The sequence below is a fragment of the Argopecten irradians genome, chromosome 1 (genome assembly GCF_041381155.1).
Source record: "Argopecten irradians isolate NY chromosome 1, Ai_NY, whole genome shotgun sequence".
Lineage (NCBI taxonomy): Eukaryota > Metazoa > Mollusca > Bivalvia > Pectinida > Pectinidae > Argopecten > Argopecten irradians.
This window is the reverse complement of record NC_091134.1, coordinates 1,098,459-1,125,128: the sequence shown is the minus strand read 5'-3', so window position 1 is coordinate 1,125,128 and position 26,670 is coordinate 1,098,459. Positions and strand designations below refer to the sequence as shown.

Sequence of the window (26,670 nt, the reverse complement as noted above, 5' to 3'; positions counted from 1 at the left end):
ATATTTATTTAAAATTTTCTGTCATTTGAATTAGTTTTTCTAATTTGTGATTTTGTTTACATTTTTATTGACCAATCCAATGTAGCATTGATATCGATGCTTATAACTAGTCACTTCCTGTTGGAATATTGAGATTTTATTTGGTGAAAGTATTTCTGTCCTGTTTTGAGAAATACTGGATCTTTGACAAGGGAGTGGTGCTACTGTAGCCTCACAGGTATATGTTGTACCCCGATGATTTCATTTAAATAGTAAAAACAGTTCTATAAATACGCAATATCGTTTATAGCGATATTGGTTTGACCTTATGGAAGGGGGTTCTTTTTCTGTCATTTCTGGTCCAGCAATTTGTTAAAATTCCCCCGGATGTTATTTAATGAACTGATCTTATTTTGATAAGTACCAAAATAAGCATTATCCTCTCACTATTTCATTGATTTTCAATAACATTTCTATATGCTGATGGAGACATTTGTATGTCAATATCAATAATGGACATTTTCTTTTTTGGGGGAGACGCAGCGCAGTGATCAATATTTTGTCAAACAAGGTATTCAGAATTTTGCATAATTCGTTTGCAGTAGTCTACATGGAAAATAAATTTCCCATGATGACTGACTCATAAACTTTAAAAAAACCTCATAAAACATTTTCCCAATTTCAAATTGACAGTCCCCATTCCCAAAGTAGTAAAACAGAAAAAAAAACTATATAAGAAATGTAGTAATATTTTATTTCCTATTATAGAGTATGGAGGTGGGGTTACGGGCTGTCCGTGGCCCAGACTGGAAATGGGGCAATCAAGACGATGGAGAGGGTCATGTTGGTACTGTAGTGGAGATCGGAAAGCCAAGTAGTTCCACTTCTCCAGACAAAACAGTCGTGGTGCAGTGGGACTCTGGAGCTCGTACCAATTATCGAGTAGGCTATCAGGGTGCCTATGACCTGAGAGTTCTGGACAATGCTCCCACAGGTTTGTATATATAACCATCAGGCATCTAATAATAAATGTGTCAACGATATTACAGTATGATCTAGATTAATTTGACAATAATGGCATGGAACTGTCGATCAGAAATCTCATGTTTGCCAATCAGAATGTGATACAAAGTTCAGGAGCTGATATAAACAAAGCACTTATATTTTTTAATATTCTGGGACACATATGATATAACAGTACTGATATTTAAAGACACATATAACAATGGCTTCAGCTTTTCATTCAACACTGTATTTTCATTTAAGATATACTGTACATGTACTTAAATTTGCGCACTCAAATTTTAGCGCTCTGAGGGAGTAAAGACTTATTGGCGCAATCGTAACAAGAATTTTTTTAAGTTAGCACTGTTACAAGAAATGTGGTAAATTAGAGCTGTTAGACTTTTATGAAACACACTATAATTTGCCGAGTACAGGTAATATTACCACAGCGTAGTGTTCAATTTGATACAGACTATACAGGTAAGGCTAGCATTCGCTACAACAAATCAAAGTTACTCATATTGTGTTGGTAAACAGTATTCAAAACAAAAGACAGGTAAATGAAATCGATCATAAAGCTGTTTTAAATTTAAGCACATGATATCTCCTTAAAACAACACCTCGTAATTACATATTTAATGAATGTGAGCTCAGTCATTAACAAATACTATTCACCTTATTGTGCGTTTAATTTGATATATTATAAAATTGTAGGTGACTGTTGTTCTCGGATGTATACTCTCGCCTGTGAATGATCCATGCAAATGTTATATATCAAGGAAATACCAACGCATGCCACCCAAATTTCGTATTTCCATTGGATCATGATGCTATACTGAATATATACTATATCGTGGGTTGGGACAAATTTTAGTGCTGTACTTGAATTCAGGGCTCGACATTAACCATTGCCCGACTGCCCGGGGCAGGTCAGACCTCCTTTCGGGCAGGTCAGTTACGTCTGTGACTTGCCCGACTGGGCAGGTGGATATTTTAGTGCCATTGATACTTGTTTAGGCTGATGTAGAGTTGATATCACAGTCCTTAAGATACATTTACGGGTCATGTAACAAAATCTGAGCTATGAAGCTGTCTACACAGATTTATCGGTATAATTAGTCATGGTCAAACAGATGTTTGTACACCCATGTAGTATACACGATGTGATAATTCAAGCGCTTTGATGACACAGTCATAATGTAATTTGACAGAAAGCATGGCAAAGAGCTTTGAGATTGATAACAAATGGTAGGCCTAGCTCAAAAGCAATAGTATGGCAATAGTGGAAATCAAAAGTTTATCATTATATGCAAGAATCAAGATTAATTATACATGACCAGCTTTTGACTGAAAATCAAGAAATTTAACAGTTCTGTTCGCCATGCCGGCTATTCACAACCTAGTCTGCTCAAATCGATCTTTCCCTATCGGTATTTTACAGTTTTTGCTTGTAGAATATTGTTAGCTAAGACACCTGTTCATCTCGTTAATAATCACCGATATTGTGTGGACTAAGAAGAAGATACATCAAAGCAGATTTGAAGTGTCAGTGGAGTTATTAGGTCTGGAAGGTTCCTGATAATTATCACTTGCCCAACTGGTCAGTAGCTAGGAACAATTCATTAGGACAGGACATATTTTGTTATATTTACTACAGTGAATTATTAATTCTTCAATATGCTCATAGAACACAAAAATTAAGAAAATCAAAAGGAATCATAAATTTATCATAAAAATAGAGAAATTGTATCATTTTTCATTAAATTTTATTGGGCAAGTCAAATTTCCAGTCGGGCAGGTAGGTTTTTGTAGTCACCTGCCCGACAGGGCAAGTCCTTAAAAAAGTTAATGTCGAGCCCTGGAATTAGTGCTATGACTTATGAGCTAAAGGCCTTAAAATTAGAATACTGCTAATATTAGTACACGTACAGTAACAGCTAAAATCCATGGTAGAAACTTTTTGACATAAATAATAGATTTAAATCTGATCATGATTGTCCTACAGGAGACTTTCAACACATTTTAATTAGAATAGAGTACGTAACGACTATTGATTATTCTGTTTAAATGTGATTATTTGTGTCAGATATGTTTAGGGCTATAGAATGTACTTAATCAAATCACTAGAATGTCAAAGTTTTATAGGTAAGAATAATAAATCAATTATTGATATTATGATGTATTTTAGGAGTGAAGCACCCGAACATTATTTGTGATGGCTGTAAGAAGCAGGGAATCCAGGGAATGAGATGGAAGTGCACTAAGTGTCACGACTTTGACCTCTGTACTGAGTGTTACATGTCTGACAAACATGACCTTGGCCATGCATTTCTCAGATTTGAGACATCACCATCTAAAGGGTATGTATGTATGCAAGGCATTCAATATGACTGGTACCAAGAACTTTTTGCCTACGATATATTTTTTCCTTAGTAAAAACCTAAAACTTCGGTCCTTATTTTGTACTTTTTTTATTTTCCAGGGTGAAGATGCCAAAAAGGAAGGACAGTGTTAATAGTAATAAAATTCAGTCATGGGGAATATATCCAGGGGCCAGGGTTTTACGTGGCCCGGATTGGGACTGGGCTAACCAGGATGGTAAGTTAGGACTACTCAGTACTCATATAGACATTAGGACTACTCGGTACTCATATAGACATTAGGACTACTCGGTACTCATACAGACATTAGGACTACTCGGTACTCATATCGACATTAGGACTACTCGGTACTCATATAGACATTAGGACTACTCGGTACTTATACAAACATTAGGACTACTCTGTACTCATATAGACATTAGGACTACTCGGTACTCATATAGACATTAGGACTACTTGGTACTCATATAGACATTAGGACTACTCAGTACTCATATAGACATTAGGACTACTCGGTACTCATACAGACATTGGGACTACTCTGTACTCATACAGACATTAGGACTACTCGGTACTTATACAGACATTAGGACTACTCGGTACTCATATAGACATTAGGACTACTCGGTACTCATATAGACATTAGGACTACTTGGTACTCATACAGACGATAGGACTACTCGGTACTCATATAGACATTAGGACTACTCGTTACTCATACAGACATTAGGACTACTCAGTACTCATATAGACATTTGGACTACTCGATACTCATACAGACATTAGGACTACTCAGTACTTATACAGACATTAGGACTACTTGGTACTCATACAGACATTAGGATTACTCGGTACTCATATAGACATTAGGACTACCTTGTTCTCATATAGACATTAGGACTACTTGGTACTCATATAGACGTTAGGACTACTCGGTACTCATACAGACATTGGGACTACTCTGTACTCATACAGACATTAGGACTACTCGGTACTTATACAGACATTAGGACTACTCGGTACTCATATAGACATTAGGACTACTCGGTACTCATATAGACATTAGGACTACTTGGTACTCATACAGACGATAGGACTACTCGGTACTCATACAGACATTAGGACTACTCAGTACTCATACAGACATTAGGACTACTCAGTACTCATACAGACATTAGGACTACTCGGTACTACCTACTCTGTAGCTAGGCTGTCAATTTGTTACAAATTACAGAGTAGGTTATTTAATCATTGAAAATAATTGTTTGTTGTTTGACCTGAGCCTATACTAAAAAATCAATATGAACTCTATCAAAGTTACAGTTCCTTCCTATCATTTCTAGGTGACTTGTAATCAATGAAACAATGAGTCCTGTAATCTGATAGTAACTAGCCATCCTTTAACCTTACTCACCATTGAATAGTGTCCCACCTAATTACTGTATGGAGATCCTTGTTACGGTTACAGGTGGGGAAGGTAAGATAGGCAAGGTGACCGACGTTCGAGGATGGGACTCAGAATCTGGGCGAAGTGTGGCCCATGTCACATGGACATCTGGATCCACAAATGTTTACCGCGTAGGACACAAAGGCAAGGTGGATCTAAAGTATATAAGTGCAGCTAATGGGCCGTCGTACTACAAGGAACATCTTCCTGTCCTAGGTATGTCTTGTCTAGGTTATCTGTCACTCACATGAAAGGTATCAATCTTAAATCATAAATCCTTCTTATAATTTTATCTAAAAGTTGTTTTATGGTCAGTTTCTTTTTAATATTTATTTACATCAATATCTTTATCAAAATGTTTATTACAAGGTTTTGTTAAATTACAACCCTTATTTGTAGGAGAGTTTCCAGATATAGTGACCTCTGGAGGTGTACAGTGTCAGTTCAAGGTCGGTGACAAAGTCAAGGTTGACCTAGAAGCAGATATCCTAAAAGCCATGCAGGAAGGTCACGGAGGTTGGAACCCACGCATGGCAGAGGTATTGGAATGAGAGAGAATGATAAAGGCATAGAAATTAGGATTTACTGCTAATTTTGTAAATATTTGTTTATCAGAAGCTAAACACAAACCTTCATTTTGACCTATGACCTTAGTTGATTTGTTTCAGAACTAATCCTATTTCCTTATTTACTGTTTAGGATTTTGATTCTAGAAATGAAATTCATTTACAACACTCTAGCAGAAATTAAACATTGATTTTATGAATGAATGTTTTTATTCTATTTTAGAAGAAACAGTGTTTTGCCATTGAAATTATATATATTTTTCAGTACATTGGGAAAATTGGTTCCGTTCATCGGATCACAGACCGCGGCGATGTCAGGGTTCAGTATGAGGGCTGTAGTAATAGGTGGACATTTCATGCTGGTGCCCTCACCAAGGTAACTTGTTATCAAATTCGAAAATTGCAATAATTGAAACATTGACCATTTCAACTTTCTTCCTCAGAGAGATATTCTGTAAATTTTTTGTCTTCATTGCTCTATGAAAGAAATTATTATGAAGGAGATTAGATATGATATGAGGATGTTTCAAGCATGAACACTAGAAGGGAGTATTGATGGAGGATTGTTTTGTATGTAAGAGACTTTTTAGAAATCATGTACAGAAAATTAAATCACATTCTCATTTTTGAAGCTGATTCATTTTCAATGAAACTTGGCAGTATTGGTTTGAACCCTGTGTAAATGTGCATGATGGTTTTCATTTGTCGAATTTGCCATGGTAACCAGGTCACTACACAGGTTTCAAAATTTGTCTGAACAACTCCTTCTAAACTACTGAATTGATTTCAATGAAACAATAATACAATAATGTTTTGGACCATGTGTAGACATACATGCATTTTTTTTTTTTGTTTTTTTTTTGTTTTTTTTTTTTTTTGCATTTGCATTTGCTGGGGTTTTATTAAATATTCATAAAACTGCCCACCAATGAAAAAGCGTGTTCAAGTTATCGGCACCCTTGTGCAGGTTGAGTCGATCACTATATTAGGAAATGAACAAAAATTACGTCGCTATCTAATCCTTAACTCATCCAATTGACTAAATGAAATGTGGTCACTTGATCACCAGATTCTAACTATGTAATATATTACTATACCAAAAGCACCTTCTATGTGTTCAATTATTTCTTAAAATTCCGTATAAGTCAGTAAATAATTAAATTAATTGACACTTTAAATAATAAACATTAATATAATTATAATCAATTTTACATTTAGATATTTATGTATTTAAACCAAATAAATAAAATACATATATCAGTAATTATTATTGACCATATACTGTCGCTATTGATACACAGGCTTTTAACTTTATACGGACACCTCTATATGTGTACTATTGGGTACACATAAAGAGGTCGTCTGTATATCAATAGTCAAAAGCCTATGTATCAAATGAAAAACTATAGGATATGGGTCTGGATATGCACTCAAGCATGACATGGGTACATTGTAAGTCAGGCTTCATGTGCTTCAAATTATACCAGAAATATGTTTTGAGGCGCAAAATTTGATTGCATTCACTTGGTTTAAGCGGAGCCAATCAAATGACCAAGATATTTGTAATTTATTATTTATGATACCACGGAAAATGCAGCCGATGTTCCCAGGAATTAGTAAGCGATAGTGCAACAAACACTTGGGACCGAAGATTAGTCCAAGAGTGAATATTTATGGCATTGAAAGTAACCCCTAGAACATCGAGGATGGTATTCCATCTGCAGTGTTAAACAAAGCGTGTCTTGTCATTGTTCACTGATTCATTCTTTTTCAGGTCCATCTGTTTACATTGAATGATGTTGTAAAGATATCACAGGATATCCATATAGTAAAGGAACTACAGAAGGGTCACGGTGAATGGTCAGAAAATATGCGACCGGTCAGTATACTAGTAACTTAACTATGCCATTGTATTATTCATATTGACTTTTTTATACTCTTCAAATCTCTTATGCTTAGTATGCCTTAAAATAACCCATTGATGGGACTTTATATAAATTTGAACTTGTTATAGGTATTTCCCTTGTAAGACTATCATCCTGAAGATGGCTAATGCTAGTAAATTGTCTCCCTTGTTAGAGTTCTAATGATAGCTAATGTTAGTAAATTGTCTCCCTTGTTAGAGTTCTAATGATGGCTAATGTTAGTAAATTGTCTCCCTTGTTAGAGTTCTAATGATGGCTAATGTTAGTAAGTTGTTTCCCTTGTTAGAGTTCTAATGATAGCTAATGTTAGAAAGTTATCTCCCTTGTTAGAGTCCTTATGATGTCTAATGTTAGTAAGCTATCTCCCTTGTTAGAGTTCTAATGATAGCTAATGTTAGTAAGCTATCTCCCTTGTTAGAGTTCGTATGATAGCTAATGTTAGTAAACTATCTCCCTTGTTAGAGTTCTAATGATAGCTAATGTTAGTAAGCTATCTCCCTTGTTAGAGTTCTAATGATAGTAAACTATCTCCCTTGTTAGAGTTCTAATGATAGCTAATGTTAGTAAGCTATCTCCCTTATTAGAGTTCTGATGATAGCTAATGTTAGTAAGCTATCACCCTTGTTAGAGTTCTAACGATAACTAATGTTAGTAAGTTATCCCCCTTGTAAGAGTTCTAATGATGGCTAATATTAGTAAGTTATCTCCCTTGTTAGAGGTCTAATGATGATTAAATGTTAGTTAGTTGTCTCCCTTGTTAGAGTCCTTATGATGGCTAATGTTAGTAAGTTATTTCCCTTGTGAGAGTCCTTATGATGGCTAATGTTAGTAAGTTGTCTCCCTTGTTAGAGTTCTTATGATTACTAATGTTAGTAAGTTGTCTCCCTTGTTAGAGTTCTAATGATGGCTAATGTTAGTGAGTTATCTCCCTTGTAAGTGTCCCTATAATGACTAATGTTAGTAAGTTGTCTCCCTTGTTCGAGTCCTTATGATGACTAATGTTAGTATGTTGTCTCCCTTGTTAGAGTCCTTATGATGGTTAATGTTAATAAGTTGTCTCCCTTGTTAGAGTCCTTATGATGACTAATGTTAGTAAGTTGTCTCCCTTGTTAGAGTCCTTAAGATGACTAATGTTAGAGTCCTTATGATAACTAATGTTAGTAAGTTGTCTCCCTTGTTAGAGTCCTTATGATGACTAATGTTAGTGAGTTGTCTCCCTTGTTAGAGTCCTTATGTTGGCTAATGTTAATAAGTTGTCTCCCTTGTAAAATCCCTCTTGATGGTTAAAGTTAATAAGTTGTCTCCCATGTTAAAGTCCTTAGTCCTGGTGGTTAATGTTTGCAAGTTGTGTGCCTTGTTAGAGTCTTATGACTAATATTAATAAGTTGTCTCCCTTGTTGCAGGCCCTTGGGAAGACAGGTCGTGTACTGAAAGTGTACCCAGACGGTGACCTCAGGGTATCTGTGTCTGCTGGTCAGACTTGGACTTTGAACCCTGCCTGCTGTACATTGGCTCAACACGCTCATTCAAATGTCAACAACACCAATGGGGCTGCACCAGAACGAGAGGAGGCAGCAGGGGGTGAGTAAAGTTAGAGATAGGTCAGGGGTCAAATATAGGTCATAGACAAAGCATATCTCAGAGGTCAAATTAGGCATCAAAGATAGGTTATAGACGAAGTATAGCTCAGAGGTCTGGGGTCAAATAATAGGTTATAAGTATAGCTAAGTAAGTCAGGTAAGAGTTCAATTATAGCTCAGATGTCATTTGCAGGTGATAGGCATTGGTGGGAGATCAAATATAGGTCTGAATTACAGATAAAATTAACTTATTTGTGGAGAATATTGATTTGAAAGGCATGACTTCATGATAATGACACACTTGATACATTAATTATTATTTGCTATTTTCCTTGAAAGTGATGGCAGAGTCTAATAACCTATATATTTGTGTTACAGTGACCTTGACATCCCTGTTAGAACAGCTGATGGAGATGAAGTCACTGGACTCGGGACCTGACAGGCTTGTTAGAGAGGCTGCCCAAGGTCACACTGACATTGTCAAGGAAATTGTCAGTAAACATCCAGACAAGGTGTGTAAACATCCAGATCAAGTCATGCTGTGAGCATCCAAAAAAGGTTATATAGGGCACCCGCATTGAGTTAGGACCCCATGCAGCAAGTTTTTGAGCTAACTGATAAACATTTTTTTGTAATATTTTGAAGCGAAATTGTTTAAGGATTAACCTCTTACTTTGTTTAGTTTATTAGATGATAAACCCAATGGAGCTTGACGTAAATTGCGTAAATGCGAAGTGTTTATGTACAATTTACCGACTGCTCCATTGGGTTTATCATCTTATTAACTAAACACAGTAAGATGTTAATCCTTATATTTACAATACTTTCTTTAAACAATAAAATCAACCAAAACGTCACATACAATCATTTACCGATGTGTTTTTCGCCGTCAAAATTATTCTGCCGTGATGTTTATCCATGCACAACAGCCGTTTAAAAAACCGCGCCGTTGACTTATAGCTTAATCCCACCCTTTTTTTCCATGACGTCACAAAAAATAGTTCCTATGTTTCAGTTAATTTATTCGTGATAAATAACAGTTATACATTCAAAAAATAAATGTGTTTTATTGTATGTCTCCGATTGTCTCGTACATGTGTTATTTGCAAAGATTGGCAAGATTTTTTGTGGAATGTCAAAGGAAGTCTGCCAAAGTTTACATGTATCCATACGCACCGAATCGGGTCACGTTCTGCACTCAAGTTATTGGGAAATAAACAGATCTGCCCCAACATAGTTTATCGATACAGACAGTAGCAATTATAAATATTAAGTAATGTAACTTAAATTTTCTTGACATATGTCAGTAACAGTGGTTCACAGGTCAAGGTAATTCTGTCAGAGTTCAAGGTCACTGGATCACCATCTCTGATTTTAGCATTAAAACATCATGTAGACAATATTTTTGTAATACCATCGAAAAGCTGTTTAGAATTAGTTCTTTATTACTTTATAAGTTGTTCTTGGAATCAAATACATTGTGTAAAATATTCAGTTTGCATATTGCATACCTATTGATGGGGGATTGCTAGCTATAGATTCTGATACCCTTGTGATTTCGCGCCACCCTTACTGACTTGTCAATGTTCTAGTTTCTACTGAATAAGTGAAATATGATCGATAATGAAGGATTTATAGGACCATTTATACCAATAATAAAATGTGACTTGTAGGTGGATATGAAGAGTTCTGGGAAGACTGCTTTACAGGTAGCCAGCCATCAGGGCCATACAGACATCGTACAGATCTTACTTCACGCTGGGGCAAACCTCGAGCTCCAGGATGAAGATGGGGACTCCGCTCTCCACTACTCGGCATTCGGGTCAGTTTCTTAGATAATTATACACTTTTTATTTAGGTATCCTACATAGTCATATGAGGGCTCTTCAATTAAGGTGTACTCATTAAAAAAATCAACATTTTGGTCTCCCATTTGAAACACTCCATAGATATTTTTATAAAATGTTGTACACTTTCCAAGTAATATATATTTTGAAGCTTTTCATCTTGATAACCACATTTTGTGGCCTTATAAATATTACCAAGCCTAATCAATGTATTAGAAATATTGGAGATTTGTGTTTTTGTTTTATGATTTTTTATTCACAGATATACTCAGAAGACTAGTATTACTAGTTGATATGCACCTGTAGACACATACTGTTGTTGAGAAACTGTTACCTACCTGAAATTTCCAAAATTGAAAAACATAATCTTGTATTTTTTTGTGACAGGAACCAAGCTGAGGTGATGCGTCTCCTGCTGAGACAGAATGTCCATATAAACTCACTAAATAATGGCGGCTGTAGTACACTACATGTGGCTGTCAATAAACAACATGTCGACTGTGTCAAGATCCTCCTCGCACACGATCAGTGCAATGTCAATATACAGGTACAGGTCTTTTTATGTGTTGAATGAATTTCGCGGCAGAAGAAACTTTATCATATAAGTGGCCTGTAGAGCCATGTATGTTCACGTCATAAATATCGTAAGACATATGTGTAATAACACTATTATAACCTCATAGGTAGTTGTGATATTGTAATAAATAAATGTGTTCATAGTCACAATTGGTTAACAGAAATGTCACATCTGAGTCTGATTTCTACTATTTAAAGTTTTACTTAAAATTTCATTGATAAAAGTTTTGTGATAAATAGAATCTTGCACTCTTGGATAAAAATTAAAAAAAACATCAAAATTTTGAAACTTATTGAATGATTTGTCTTCCATTTCAATTATAAAACTTAAAAATTAAAAAAAAAACCATAACCAACCTACATAAGATCCTCTATGTATATGTAATAATTGCCAGATGAGTAGTAGAAGCATGAGACAAGATAATAAACTAAATAATAAACAGTGGAGTAACGTCTGCTTTAGATGGTGGTGCTCTGATTTGTCTGGGTGGTATTCTGACTCACTACAAGTTTTAACTGTTTGTTTATATACAGGATTCGTATGAAGACACCGCCCTGCATGACGCCATTGGTAAAGAGAATCGTGAGATAATAGAACTGTTGGTGAATGTAAATGTCATCGACTTCACACTGCGGAACAAACGGGGATTCAACGTTCTACACCACGCTGCCCTGAAGGGAAACAACTTGTAAGGAATACTAAATCTATTTGATGTGTTATTCTAGGGCATCAAAATATATAGATATTCATTTTAATGAAAGTGGTTTACAGGGGCTTTTGGAGACACTGAATATCATGGTCATAGTTTTGAAGAGGTCTTATCATTTAAATCCACAATGGCTGCAAACAACCTCTTAAGGGGTCAAACTTCTTTAAATCATCTGATATCAATGAAAATGATATTGGGTCACTGGTAAGATGGTTTCCATTGGGTTCGAGAATGAAAAATGGCTGCTTGAGCCAGTATGCCACGTTAACTGTAACTAATGGTCAACTCAGCGGGGAGCAAGGCCTTTTTTCATAGTTGTCGGTTTTTGATAACATTTGATAACTAGTTATTAATATTTAAGGAATAGATATTTTCCCGGGGTTACATGCTCCATTATCATTATACCCTCATAACCTCAACAAAATAAATATCTATTCCTTATATTTACATTTTTTCACGTAAATGAATATAATTTATTCTCACGGCAATTGCATATTTTTTATTAAAATACCCATATTTTGTTCTCTCTCATCATCGTCAACAAAATTTTCATGTTGTATAATATTTTTAGTCCAGGGTCTTGTAAGTGATGATTTTGATTTGTACCCCAAAGCTACCTGGTATACCATTTAATATGATAAACTTATATAATTGCGTTTTATCATACAGACATGGAGACTTCTTGTGTCAATTATGGTATTTGTCAACAGCAAATTGTAATCGGATCAAACTTTGCTCACTTCTGTTGTCTATCAAAAATTCTGTAGTTTTTCCCTGTATATAATGGAATAAGTTACATTACAGTGCAACAGAAAAGATTCTTGCTAAATGTCGACAAATCGTAGATATAAAGAAGGATGATGGATTTTCTGCCCTCCATCTTGCTGCTCTGAATGGACATAAAGAAGTGACAAACACACTGATTACACAGGTAATACACAGGGGGGAAATGTCAACTTACAAACGATACAGCAGAAATCTCCCAAGTGCCATTTAAAGGGAAGCTGAAGAACAGGATAAGAAAGTGCCTTGTATAGTTTTTATACGAATCGTCTTTCACCTGTCTATTTGAGGGGTCACTGTGGCCGAGTGGTTAAGATGTCTCGACATATACCCACAGGCCCTCCACCTCTGGGCCGCGGTGGCCGAGTGGTCAAGATGTCTCGACATATTACCACAGGCCCTCCACCTCTGGGCCCTGGTGGCCAAGTGGTTAAGATGTCTGGACATATCACCACAAGCCCTCCACCCCTTGGCCCGGGCGGCCAAGTGGTCAAGATGTCTCGACATATTACCACAGGCCCTCCACCTCTGGGCCCTGGTGGCCAAGTGGTTAACATGTCTGGACATATCACCACAAGCCCTCCACCCCTTGGCCCGGGCAGCCAAGTGGTTAAGATGTCCTGACATATCACCACAAGCCCTCCTCCTCTGGGCCGTGGTGGCCAAGTGGTTAAGATGTCCTGACATATCACCACAAGCCCTCCTCCTCTGGGCCGTGGTGGCCGAGTGGTTAAGATGTCTCGATATATCACCACAGGCCCTCCACCTCTGGGATGTGGTGGCCGAGTGGTTAAGATGTCTGGACATATCAACACAGGCCCTCCACCTCTGGGACGCAGTGGCCGAGTGGTTAAGATGTCTCGACATATTACCACAGGCCCTCCACCTCTGGGATGCGGTGGCTGAGTGGTTAAGATGTCTCGACATATTACCACAAGCCCTCCACCTCTGGCATGCGGTGGCCGAGTGGTTAAGATGTCTCGACATATTACCACAGGCCCTCCACCTCTGGGATGCGGTGGCCGAGTGGTTAAGATGTCTCGACATATTACCACAGGCCCTCCACCTCTGGGATGCGGTGGCCGAGTGGTTAAGATGTCTCGACATATTACCACAGGCCCTCCACCTCTGAGATGCGGTGGCCGAGTGGCTAAGATGTCCTGACATATTACCACAAGCCCTCCACCTCTGGGATGCGGTTAGAATCCCATGTTTGGCAGTTGTCAGGTACTGACCACTAGTCGGTGGTCTTTCTCCAGTACTCTGGCTTTCCTCCACCAACAAACCTGGCACATCTGTACATGACCCTGGCTCTTAACAGGATGCTAGAATAATAAAACCAAACCCAAACTATTGGGAGTTTGGTTCTTGGTAGTTGGCACAGGCGTGAACAATTTGGGAGTCAATGATTGGGTTCCTCCCACGCTAAGACCCCTCACATGCTTTAATTCAGACATCAAAAGGGTTTTATACAACTTGTTTTGGAGTTAATGCAAACACATAAAGTTTATGGTTCATAAGGATGTTCTTTAAAACATCCATCTGAGTACATGGTTTGGAGTACTATTGATGAATTTTCTGGTCTATAGTGAATTGTGTTTTCTGTTCAATTTTATACAACATCATTATATTATTTCATGTGTTTGTAACTGAACATCAAATGTTTTACAGGGTCATGCCGATATAGAGAATCGTAACAACCGACAGCAGACTCCATTACTACTGGCCGTGTCCCAGGGCCATACCTCTATCATTGAGCTGCTCGTAGTCTGTGGGGCAGATGTCAATGTGATGGATGAAGATGGCGATACCTGCCTCCATCTCGCTCTCATGAGACAAACTGTCGCCACAGAGAAGGAAAATAGTCCCATGCTAGATGCTGTGAGTACAGCAATTTTCTTAAGAATTTGAAAGTTTGCATTTATATTTCTGGGATTTTATGGTACTTGGTACATGTACAATTTTATGGTTGCAAAAAATTTGATCCACAAAAGAGTTTGTTACAAAATGGTAAATGATATACACTTTTTAAAGCTGATAGCAATAATTTAATAAGTTGAAAGTTTAATTTCTTGTTTTATGTCAAAGTCACATTTTTTTATTTTTGAAAATCACTGTCTATACTCTATCCTATTCCAAAGAAGTCTTTGTGAAAGTCTTTCCTCTTTTTCATTAACCTAAGTCTATGATAGTCTATATCAAAATTCTAATAATCTTGGACATTGTGCCTGCAATCTGCTGTAGATATCCCAGTCTACGTAGTCTATTATCAGATGTTTATTTCTCATTCTTACTAGATCCGTGTCCAGCTTGGTATGACCGAGGGTGATGAACAAATGGGACCTGCCATTGCTTGTTACCTCGCTCAACAGGGAGCTAAACTCACTCAGAAAAATCACCAGGGCAAAACGCCAATGGATGTTATCAGTGACCCACGCACCGAAGAGCTCATCAAGCAATTTGCTACTTCAAAGTACTATTTTCATTTAAAATATCTAAAATGCTTAAAGATGCTCCACTGCGGACAGAGCATAAATGATATTCATCATTTGAACAATAATTGGTGTTTAATCATGTATATATGTCTAATTAACACAAAAAATTATATAAAATAATTTATTTCGCCTTTGGTGCATGTGCAATCAGTACTTCATTCCATATAGGATATAGTGGCATGGATTTTTTTCGGGATGCAATTACTTCTATTCTATGTTTTTAACTTGAAGTAAAATTAGAAGCTCAAACTTTTCAATGGTGGTAATGCTCCTGTTTTTGATAGTGAAAAATTACCATTTGTCAGCGGTGGAGCATCTTTAATTATACCCTCTGGAAAGAAATTAAGTTGGTGGTGTGTGTGTTTTAATACTAGAATTGGACTGCTTGTCTGTCGGTAGACACAACCTTGTCTGGCAAACTCCTCCTAAACTGCTTGACAGATTTTAATAAAATTTAGTACACAGAACTCTGACATAAAAGGGAGTTATGACAGAAAGGGAGTTAAGTAAACTATATAGGGTTCTGTAATGTCCCCAAGTCTGCAACTTTCAGCATTAGTCCGATGCCCATGACGAGTAATTTTAGCGGTCGGACTAGTACTAATTGTAATGAACTAGTCCGATTGGACCCCGATTGGGATTGGATTGGACTAGTGGCTTCCCACCCAATTAAAATCATTATAGAATACTATATCTCAAGTGGTCAATTGCATTTTCAACACATTTTGAGTGCATTCTTTTTGCAATTATTTCAATCCAGATGCATTATTCACAAACGCATCCAGACTGTACTTTGGGTCAAAAATTGTAAACTGATGATGACCAAAATGCTGAAGCAAAACGGCTGTATAGTTATTTTGGACTAATATTAAAATAGCCAGACTAGTAAAATTTGGGGGTTTACTAGTCTAAAGGACTAGCTATGAAAAAAGTTAACGTCACAAATGGTTCCCTTTTAATGGAGTTATTGCTTAATTTGTGCAGCGGGGGTATAAGTCGCCTACTCTGGCAATGGTTGTAGTTTGGTCTGATATGCAGGTTATTATTATAAACAAAACCCTGGGGTAGGCTAGATGTGTAATGGGAATAAAATAAATGAAAACTTGGATTTTTGTAGATGTCACAAATGCAGATTTTGATATTTTAATAAAAATTGCCTCTAAAACATCAAAAATGTTTGTTAGCGATAATACATATTGCATTTATAAACCTAGCAAATTATCAGTGATTTTCTGAACATTATTATTTGTAGTGCCTCTGGTACAAGATCCGAGATGACCCAGCCTGGTGATATAGAATGTGTGGTTTGCTCCGAGCAAATTGCTGTTATCAAGTTTCTGCCGTGTGAGCATGTGGTCACATGTCAGGAATGCAGCGTAAAACCAAAACGATGTCTCACATGCAAAGTCAACATTGAGGCCAAAGTTTCTAAAGGTAATTTTCCTGTGATGTTCTTGGATATAAAATATTTGAAGATGTTTAAAAAAATTCATGGTTTTCAGGAGTAACTCTAGTTATTGATGTTAAAAGATATTGTCTAAAGTTACATAATTCCAGAGGGAACTGCGGTAATATATAAAGAATAAAATTGTAAATAAAACCGGTACTGATTATGTTTTGGATCAAAGCATTAAGTTTCAACAGTGATAGTAATCCCTGGGATATTGAGGATGATTTACACCATTCATCATCTGTATGTTGATCCCAATAAAAAAGACTTCCCTACTACTGAAACTAAGATTAATATACTTCCCTACATTGTATAAATTAAAATACTTCCTACTTGTAATATGATAATAACTTCCCTACTTTGTAACTATAGATAAATATACTTCCCTACTTTGTAACTATAGATAAATATACTTCCCTACTTTGTAACTATAGATAAATATACTTCCCTACTTTGTAACTATAGATAAATATACTTCCCTACTTTGTAACTATAGATAAATATACCTCCCTACTTTGTAACTATAGATAAATATACCTCCCTACTTTGTAACTATAGATAAATATACTTCCCTACTTTGTAACTATAGATAAATATACTTCCCTACTTTGTAACTATAGATAAATATACCTCCCTACTTTGTAACTATAGATAAATATACTACTACTCCCTCCCTACTTTGAACTATAGATAAATATACTTCCCTACTTTGTAACTATAGATAAATATACTTCCCTACTTTGTAACTATAGATAAATATACTTCCCTACTTTGTAACTATAGATAATAACTTCCCTTTGTACTTTGTAACTATAGATAAATATATTCCCTACTTTGTAACTATAGATAATATACTCCCTCTTGTAACTATAGATAAATATACCTCCCTACTTTGTAACTATAGATAAATATACTCCCTACTTTGTAACTATAGATAAATATACCTCCCTACTTTGTAACTATAGATAAATATACTCCCTACTTTGTAACTATAGATAAATATACTTCCCTACTTTGTAACTATATAATAAATATACCTCCTACTTTGTAACTATAGATAAATATACCTCCCTACTTTGTAACTATAGATAAATATACCTCCCTACTTTGTAACTATAGATTAATATACTTCCCTACTTTGTAACTATAGATAAATATACTTCCCTACTTTGTAACTATAGATAAATATACCTCCCTACTTTGTAACTATAGATAAATATACTTCCCTACTTTGTAACTATAGATAAATATACTTCCCTACTTTGTAACTATAGATAAATATACTTCCCTACTTTGTAACTATAGATAAATATACCTCCCTACTTTGTAACTATAGATAAATATACCTCCCTACTTTGTAACTATAGATAAATATACTTCCCTACTTTGTAACTATAGATAAATATACTTCCCTACTTTGTAACTATAGATAAATATACCTCCCTACTTTGTAACTATAGATAAATATACCTCCCTACTTTGTAACTATAGATAAATATACCTCCCTACTTTGTAACTATAGATAAATATACCTCCCTACTTTGTAACTATAGATAAATATACCTCCCTACTTTGTAACTATAGATAAATATACCTCCCTACTTTGTAACTATAGATAAATATACCTCCCTACTTTGTAACTATAGATAAATATACCTCCCTACTTTGTAACTATAGATAAATATACCTCCCTACTTTGTAACTATAGATAATATACCTCCCTACTTTGTAACTATAGATAAATATACTCCCTACTTTGTAACTATAGATAAATATACCTTTGTAACTATAGATATTACTCCCTACTTTGATAACTATAGATAAATATACTTCCCTACTTTGTAACTATAGATAAATATACTTCCCTACTTTGATAACTTTGTAATATAGATAAATATACTTCCCTACTTTGTAACTATAGTAAATATACTTCCCTACTTTGTAACTATAGATAAATATACTTCCCTACTTTGTAACTATAGATAAATATACCTCCCTACTTTGTAACTATAGATAAATATACCTCCCTACTTTGTAACTATAGATAAATATACTTCCCTACTCTGTAACTATAGATAAATATACTATGTAACATTCATTACAGATGGATCAAAACTACAAATACATAGTAATTCACGGCCAACTGACTCAGATTCAAATGTACTGCAGCGCCGTCTTCAGGAAATGGAGGAAAACATTCTGTGTACGATTTGTATGGAGCGGCGACGAGATATGGTATTCCTGTGTGGACACAGTGTCTGTAACAAGTGTGGAGAGGCACTCAAAATCTGTCACATGTGTCGCAAGCCAATCACCAAAAAAATTACTATCTACAGCTAAAGTTACAACGTATCACAGACCAATCACCAAAAATTCTATTTACAGTTTACTAGCCAACTGACAAAACAATTACTGTGTAACATTTAACTATGTGTTCCCTGAACCATTCATAAAAAATAGTAATTGGAAATAATTGATGTATTGCATTTTAAGTCAATCAGTAAAAATACAAACTACAGTTTTGTGAACATTTTAATATTACACAATAATGACCAAGAAAATGAATAATTACAGATTAATTAACTGCTGCAAGCCAACCACGAAAACTGACTACAGGTAAATGAACCACATTATAAGTCACAGTTAAAGCTGTTAACCTGTGTACCACCAAAGTATCCTTTTACATTATGACTGAGGTAGTCTAACTGATAAAGAGTTGAACATCCATGTTTGTGTGACTGGACAAAGTCTCTTGAATGTTGTATTTTAATAACAAAAGACTTAACTTTGCAATGGAAATATCTCCTTTATGTAGACCAAATGTGAAAAATCAATTTCAATTTTTATCTTAATTTTTATAAATGATTATATAAAAGCCCAAATGTTTTACAAATAAACAAAGAGATTCTGTCAAGTTATTTTAAACTACTGGATTCTTGAGAAATTTTGAATTTGAAATAAATGATAAAGAATATAAATGTCAACTTTTGGTATGATTAGTAATAATAATATTCATTGAAGATTTTAATATGTAAGTGTATGATTACTTGAAATATATGCCAAATCTCTGAACTTAAATTTAATAGCATGAAAAGAGCTAGATGGGGAAAAAATCCACATGTGTCTGCTTAAGGTTATAATCAAATGTATTATTTGTTTCCTATCATACATGCTTTCTTATTGATAAAATAAGGATGGGGCATGGGAATGGTACACCGCGGGGCATGGGAATGGTACACGCGGTGCACTTCTTGGAACAAATGTAGCTGTTGAATATGGAAAGAAATCAGGTTACAGTTTTCCAAATATACGGTAATTGTCAAATTCCATAGTGGTAATGTGAACTTGATTTTCGCCCATACTTGACAGGGTTATCCCGCATTTGCTAGGGAAAGATAACTCTGTCTTTTACCAGGGTAAGGAAAAGATAGCTCACACACACTAGACAATGACGTGACGTCATCATTACATGCGGTGTCTATTGTCGACGACTTCATTGATTTTGACGCATTGCGACGTTCCTATGATGGCGGCGCTATGGAAATGGTTCTATATAACTGTATTTTCATAATTTTTCCTTTAAGTATGTGAGATAAAGAATCTTAGATGAGTCTGTCAGGTGGACAGGGATATCTCAACCCTTGTGAAAGATTTTGGCCGCCAACCAGCCAAAATCTTTCACTCGGGTTGAGATATCGCTGTCCACCAGACAGGCCCATGTAAGATTCTATTAGTCTTGTTCTTTGATTATGGAATGTTATTATAATAATATTTTTGCTTTTTCATAAACATACCTTCAAAATTCAGAAAATTGGGCACACTGTTTATCTATTGAAGCTTGAGTCACAGTTTTCGACTTTTAAGACCAGTTTGGGTTGTATCGACTTCAGTCTGTTTGCTACTTTTAGATTTGTTGTTGTAAGTTGTTGCTATATATGTACTCCAGAACACATGCAGAAATTATGTGATATTGTTGAGAAAGCGCAGTGATACAGATTTATTTTAGATATGATGACTTTAAAAGCTTGACAGTTGCAGTGTTTGTATTGTGGAAGTCTATAAAAAGATACAAGTTTGTAAAACTACTTTTACCTTATTGTTTAAGACATTAGTCACTAGTCTAGCAGGATACACGGACAGTTTAATGTTTAATCTATTATAAAAATGGGTTAGAAATTTGCATTACATTTGAAATGTTGTACGAGATAAGTTTTGATAAGAAAGTTTATTTTTGTATTTTGTCTGCCATAGCTGTGGATTAATGAAAAAATACTGTTTAAAAGAACAATGTTGATGCCATTAGGTCAAAGTGTCATTAACATGGGATTGTGTTCAGAAACACAGTCTGTTTTAATACTGTTGTTATCTTTCCTGGAAAGAAAATTAATCAAAGAAATGAATTAAGTACATTGTGTACTGTATGCTATTAATCAGCACTATACCGGTGTTAAAGGAGTAGGTTAAATTAAACATTTAAATTGAACAGGTTTAATGCGGACAAAAATGTTGTATATATATATTTAATAAATGAATGTAATGTCATCATAGAAGAATTACCTCCCTTGCCAGTTTTTAATTTTAATATATCCTTTGTATGTAAATATTGTAAATAACTTTAAAATACTAGTGCACCTCACTTTGTCATGTGAGGCAATTTATTTTTATTACGAATTGCTTTAGCCCTACGGTTGATCTAACTAGATCTTTGCCATTTAGTACTCCTGGTTTTAGCAAGATTGAGACTTGGAGACTAAGAATTTTTACTTTGAACACACTAGTAATTGACAATAATTTCTAATTATCTGTTATTTTCAGTGTAATTCAACAGGGTAAATTAACATTTGCATCTTCTATATACGCATTTCAGTCTTTTTATGTATGCATTGTTAATTCCTGCACTAGCACTCTTTGTGATTTACAATTAAATTGTAAATAACTATTTGTACAAACATAATACCAGTGTGTAAAATGTTTATAGCCAAAGCCATCTATAACAATACTAGTTATTCCCCTTGACTAGTTATTCCCCCTTGACGGTGTGCATTATCTCCCCAGGATCCTGTGGCCTTAGATGTTGGTGATATTGAATGTTCCTGTAAGACCGAGTTTGTCTGTTGTAATTTAGTGTTAAAGTGGAGTTGTTCCCCTTGCTGTATCATATGGCTTAGTTGAGTTTGTTCCATGGTGTTGCGACAGAAATAATGGAATAATTTCTCTTAGCAGTGTTAGCAATATAATGGAGTTATGTCCCTTTGCTGGTCAGATTGTCCCATGGCTTTGTGAAATAGGCAAGAGTTATGGTCTCTGTATTTTGTTGTTTATTAATTAACTGTTTAAAGGTTGACAGATAGGAGGTTTGCATATTGTGTGCAAAAAAAAAAAAAGAGTCATTAAGGGAATATTCTACCTAAGAAATATGTACATGTTTATAGAAAAGGGATTCAGATTGAAATGTAGAAATGGGAAAGTGATTATTTAGTTTTAATCTACATAGGTTATTTACCTCTCTGGTGGCTATTTCTGTGCAAAAAAGATAAATTATTTACAGAAAAACACACAGTATGATAAACTAAAAGCTTCTATAACAAAGAGATGTAACTTGCATCATACAGTTCTTTTCTTCTACCTAATGGCATGAAACAAATCAAGGTTTAGTAATTTTCAAGAATATTGCAAAGGAATAAAACAATATTCCTAATATGGGCATACTATGGTAACATAGTTTAACAGAATGGAATCTGGTTAATTAGTTTGTGAATGAAGGCTTAATTTTTAATTCACTTGATTGTTATTTTATATTTCTTATCAACCGTACTTAATGTATGTTGAGTAAATTTGATACACCGAAAGTAAAATAATGGCGCTGCCAGCCATGTTGAGTACTAAAAGGATAGATCAAATTTACCACCTCATTAAGATACAGCTGGCCTGTCAATCAACACGATGAACAAAACTTAAAATGAAGTTAATTCTATACCTTACCCTAATGTGTTTCATGATTAGTTTTAGTTCCCAGTCAGATTTCAACGAAGAGGGCTTTATTTTGTATTTATGTTTTAACTTATTTAATTGTAGATAATGTTATATAATGCATGGGTTTGTTGGATAATTTATGGTGTAGATATGGTAGATATTGATCGTATATAACAAAATGGAGCATATCATGTCAGCCAGCATCTTATCATTAGCATTATTTTCGTATAAAATCTTATTTAGTTTAGATAATTTCGAACTGTCGGTGAAAACTGTTTCCCATTTTAACGAAGTAGTTTTAACCTTATTATATATATACCAACCTGACTTATACAAATATAAGTATTTATCATTACAATTTTTCTCTGTCGAGATGTGCCGTTAGAAAATAAATGATTCGTTTTCATATGTCATCTACAATAATGGAGATACATAATAATGTAATAACATCTATGTGATCAAACATTTTAAATTGAATAGTGTAAGTGATTTTAGTCTTCTGTCACACCATTCCTTGTACACAGACACCTTAGAAAGAGAATACGGCAAGCTCACTAACATTGAGTTTATTCAATTTAATGTTAAAAACAATTTTCTTGCCAGTTGTAATCTAGTACGAATGTATCATTAAACCATCGTTTAATCCAAATACGTATACATAGCAAGTATCAATGAGTATGTAAATCTGTATGAATAAACATAAGATGGCCAATTCTTAGTGCTAAGGCATTCGCCCAAAAATACACCTTGAACTTTTATTGTATTTCTTGAACAGTTCATTATTAAAAAAATTCAGGGATGAATTAGCTGTTTTTATTTGAAAAACCACAGACACTAACCTAATACAGTATATTAGTTAGGTCTATCAACAAAAAGGCACATTATACTAACCTAATACAGTGTATTAGTTAGGTCTATCAACAAATCACAGACACTAACCTAATACAGTGTATTAGTTAGGTCTATCAACAAACCACAGACACTAACCTAATACAGTGTATTAGTTAGGTCTATCAACAAATCACAGACACTAACCTAATACAGTGTAAGTTAGATCTATCAACAAATCACTGACACTTACCTAATACAGTGTATTAGTTAGATCTATCAACAAATCACTGACACTAACCTAATACAGTGTATTAGTTAGGTCTATCAACAAATCACAGACACTTACCTAATACAGTGTGTTAGTTAGGTCTATCAACAAATCACAGACACTAACCTAATACAGTGTGTTAGTTAGGTCTATCAACAAATCACAGACACTAACCTAATACAGTGTGTTAGTTAGGTCTATCAACAAATCACAGACACTAACCTAATACAGTGTATTAGTTAGGTCTATCAACAAATCACAGACACTAACCTAATACAGTGTATTAGTTAGGTCTATCAACAAATCACTGACACTTACCTAATACAGTGTATTAGTTAGGTCTATCAACAAATCACAGACACTTACCTAATACAGTGTATTAGTTAGGTCTATCAACAAATCACAGACACTAACCTAATACAGTGTGTTTAGTTAGGTCTATCAACAAATCACAGACACTAACCTAATACAGTGTGTTAGTTAGGTCTATCAACAAATCACAGACACTAACCTAATACAGTGTATTAGTTAGGTCTATCAACAAATCACAGACACTAACCTAATACAGTGTATTAGTTAGGTCTATCAACAAATCACAGACACTTACCTAATACAGTGTATTAGTTAGGTCTATCAACAAATCACAGACACTAACCTAATACAGTGTATTAGTTAGGTCTATTTACAAATCACAGACACTTACCTAATACAGTGTATTAGTTAGGTCTATCAACAAATCACAGACACTAACCTAATACAGTGTATTAGTTAGGTCTATCAACAAATCACAGACACTTACCTAATACAGTGTATTAGTTAGGTCTATCAACAAATCACAGACACTAACCTAATACAGTGTATTAGTTAGGTCTATCAACAAATCACAGACACTTACCTAATACAGTGTATTAGTTAGGTCTATCAACAAATCACAGACACTAACCTAATACAGTGTATTAGTTAGGTCTATCAACAAATCACTGACACTAACCTAATACAGTGTATTAGTTAGGTCTATCAACAAATCACAGACACTAACCTAATACAGTGTATCAGTTAGGTCTATCAACAAATCACAGACACTAACCTAATACAGTGTATCAGTTAGGTCTATCAACAAATCACTGACACTAACCTAATACAGTGTATTAGTTAGGTCTATCAACAAATCACAGACACTTACCTAATACAGTGTATTAGTTAGGTCTATCAACAAATCACAGACACTTACCTAATACAGTGTATTAGTTAGGTCAACAAATCACAGACACTTACCTAATACAGTGTATTAGTTAGGTCTACCAACAAACCACAGACACTAACCTAATACAGTGTATTAGTTAGGTCTATCAACAAATCACAGACACTAACCTAATACAGTGTATTAGTTAGATCTATCAACAAATCACAGACACTTACCTAATACAGTGTATTAATTAGGTCTATCAACAAATCACAGACACTTACCTAATACAGTGTATTACTTAGGTCTATCAACAAATCACAGACACTAACCTAATACAGTGTATTAGTTAGGTCTATCAACAAATCACAGACACTAACCTAATACAGTGTATTAGTTAGGTCTATCAACAAATCACAGACACTAACCTAATACAGTGTATTAGTTAGGTCTATCAACAAATCACAGACACTAACCTAATACAGTGTATTAGTTAGGTCTATCAACAAATCACAGACACTAACCTAATACAGTGTATTAGTTAGGTCTATCAACAAATCACAGACACTTACCTAATACAGTGTATTAGTTAGGTCTATCAACAAATCACAGACACTAACCTAATACAGTGTATTAGTTAGGTCTATCAACAAATCACAGACACTTACCTAATACAGTGTATTAGTTAGGTCTATCAACAAATCACAGACACTAACCTAATACAGTGTATTAGTTAGGTCTATCAACAAATCACAGACACTTACCTAATACAGTGTATTAGTTAGGTCTATCAACAAATCACAGACACTTACCTAATACAGTGTATTAGTTAGGTCTATCAACAAATCACAGACACTTACCTAATACAGTGTATTAGTTAGGTCTATCAACAAATCACAGACACTTACCTAATACAGTGTATTAGTTAGGTCTATCAACAAATCACAGACACTAACCTAATACAGTGTATAAGTTAGGTCTATCAACAAATCACAGACACTTACCTAATACAGTGTATTAGTTAGGTCTATCAACAAATCACAGACACTAACCTAATACAGTGTATTAGTTAGGTCTATCAACAAATCACAGACACTTACCTAATACAGTGTATTAGTTAGGTCTATTTTTGAAAAACCACAGACACTAACCTAATACAGTATATTAGTTAGGTCTATCAACAAAAAGGCACATTATATTGTCCGTTTATCAAAATACTGTGTAATGCTATTGTTACGTATGGTTGGTTGTTATGGTAACATGAACTCGTTGTAGAGTTGCTTTGTACAATAGGCAGGTATGTACAACATATATTTACATGTCTATCAATAGCATTTCCTAGATCTTTGATTCTCTGCCTATGTACATGTATTATTTCCTAGGATTTTGATTCTCTGCCTATGTACATGTATTATTTCCTAGGATTTTGATTCTCTGCCTATGTACATGTATTATTTCCTAGGATTTTGATTCTCTGCCTATGTACATGTATTATTTCCTAGACCTTTGATTCTCTGCCTATGTACATGTATTATTTCCAAGACCTTTGATTCTCTACCGTATTAAAACCGCCACAAGCTGCATTTTTATCTTGCTGTTTGTATTAAGAAGATTGTATACTAAATAGAATACAACCTCTACACATGCATAAAATAAAAACGCTAAAAATGT

General features: G+C 34.8%; 1 protein-coding gene across 3 annotated transcripts; it reads left to right on the top strand.

Moving 5' to 3' along the window:
* Positions 1-91: 91 nt before the first annotated feature.
* Positions 92-26,670, top strand: LOC138314590 (E3 ubiquitin-protein ligase MIB2-like). Of its 3 annotated transcripts, none has more exons than XR_011207398.1 (19): positions 92-217; positions 748-973; positions 3,173-3,344; positions 3,467-3,582; positions 4,834-5,028; positions 5,212-5,351; positions 5,644-5,754; positions 7,153-7,257; positions 8,707-8,884; positions 9,262-9,395; positions 10,557-10,705; positions 11,118-11,277; positions 11,841-11,995; positions 12,821-12,947; positions 14,471-14,680; positions 15,097-15,272; positions 16,547-16,728; positions 18,849-23,577; positions 26,172-26,670. XR_011207398.1 is itself a non-coding variant. In XM_069255003.1 (18 exons), the coding sequence occupies exons 2-18, from the start codon at positions 751-753 to the stop codon at positions 19,082-19,084; spliced, it is 2,769 nt and encodes a 922-aa protein (XP_069111104.1). In that variant the 5' UTR covers positions 92-217; positions 748-750; the 3' UTR covers positions 19,085-23,597. The 3 variants fall into 3 exon arrangements, 1 of the variants encoding a protein (XP_069111104.1); XR_011207399.1 differs by lacking the exon at positions 26,172-26,670 and adding an exon at positions 23,630-23,673; XM_069255003.1 differs by lacking the exon at positions 26,172-26,670 and having other exon boundaries at positions 18,849-23,597.

Excerpts from the sequence above, each read along its gene's own strand:
- LOC138314590 (XM_069255003.1), top strand. The coding sequence starts at position 751 with ATGGAGGTGGGGTTACGGGCTGTCCGTGGCCCAGACTGGAAATGGGGC. Across the intron at positions 5,352-5,643 it reads GGAACCCACGCATGGCAGAG|TACATTGGGAAAATTGGTTC; the intron begins GTATTGGAATGA and ends TATATTTTTCAG. Across the intron at positions 11,996-12,820 it reads GCCCTGAAGGGAAACAACTT|TGCAACAGAAAAGATTCTTG; the intron begins GTAAGGAATACT and ends GTTACATTACAG.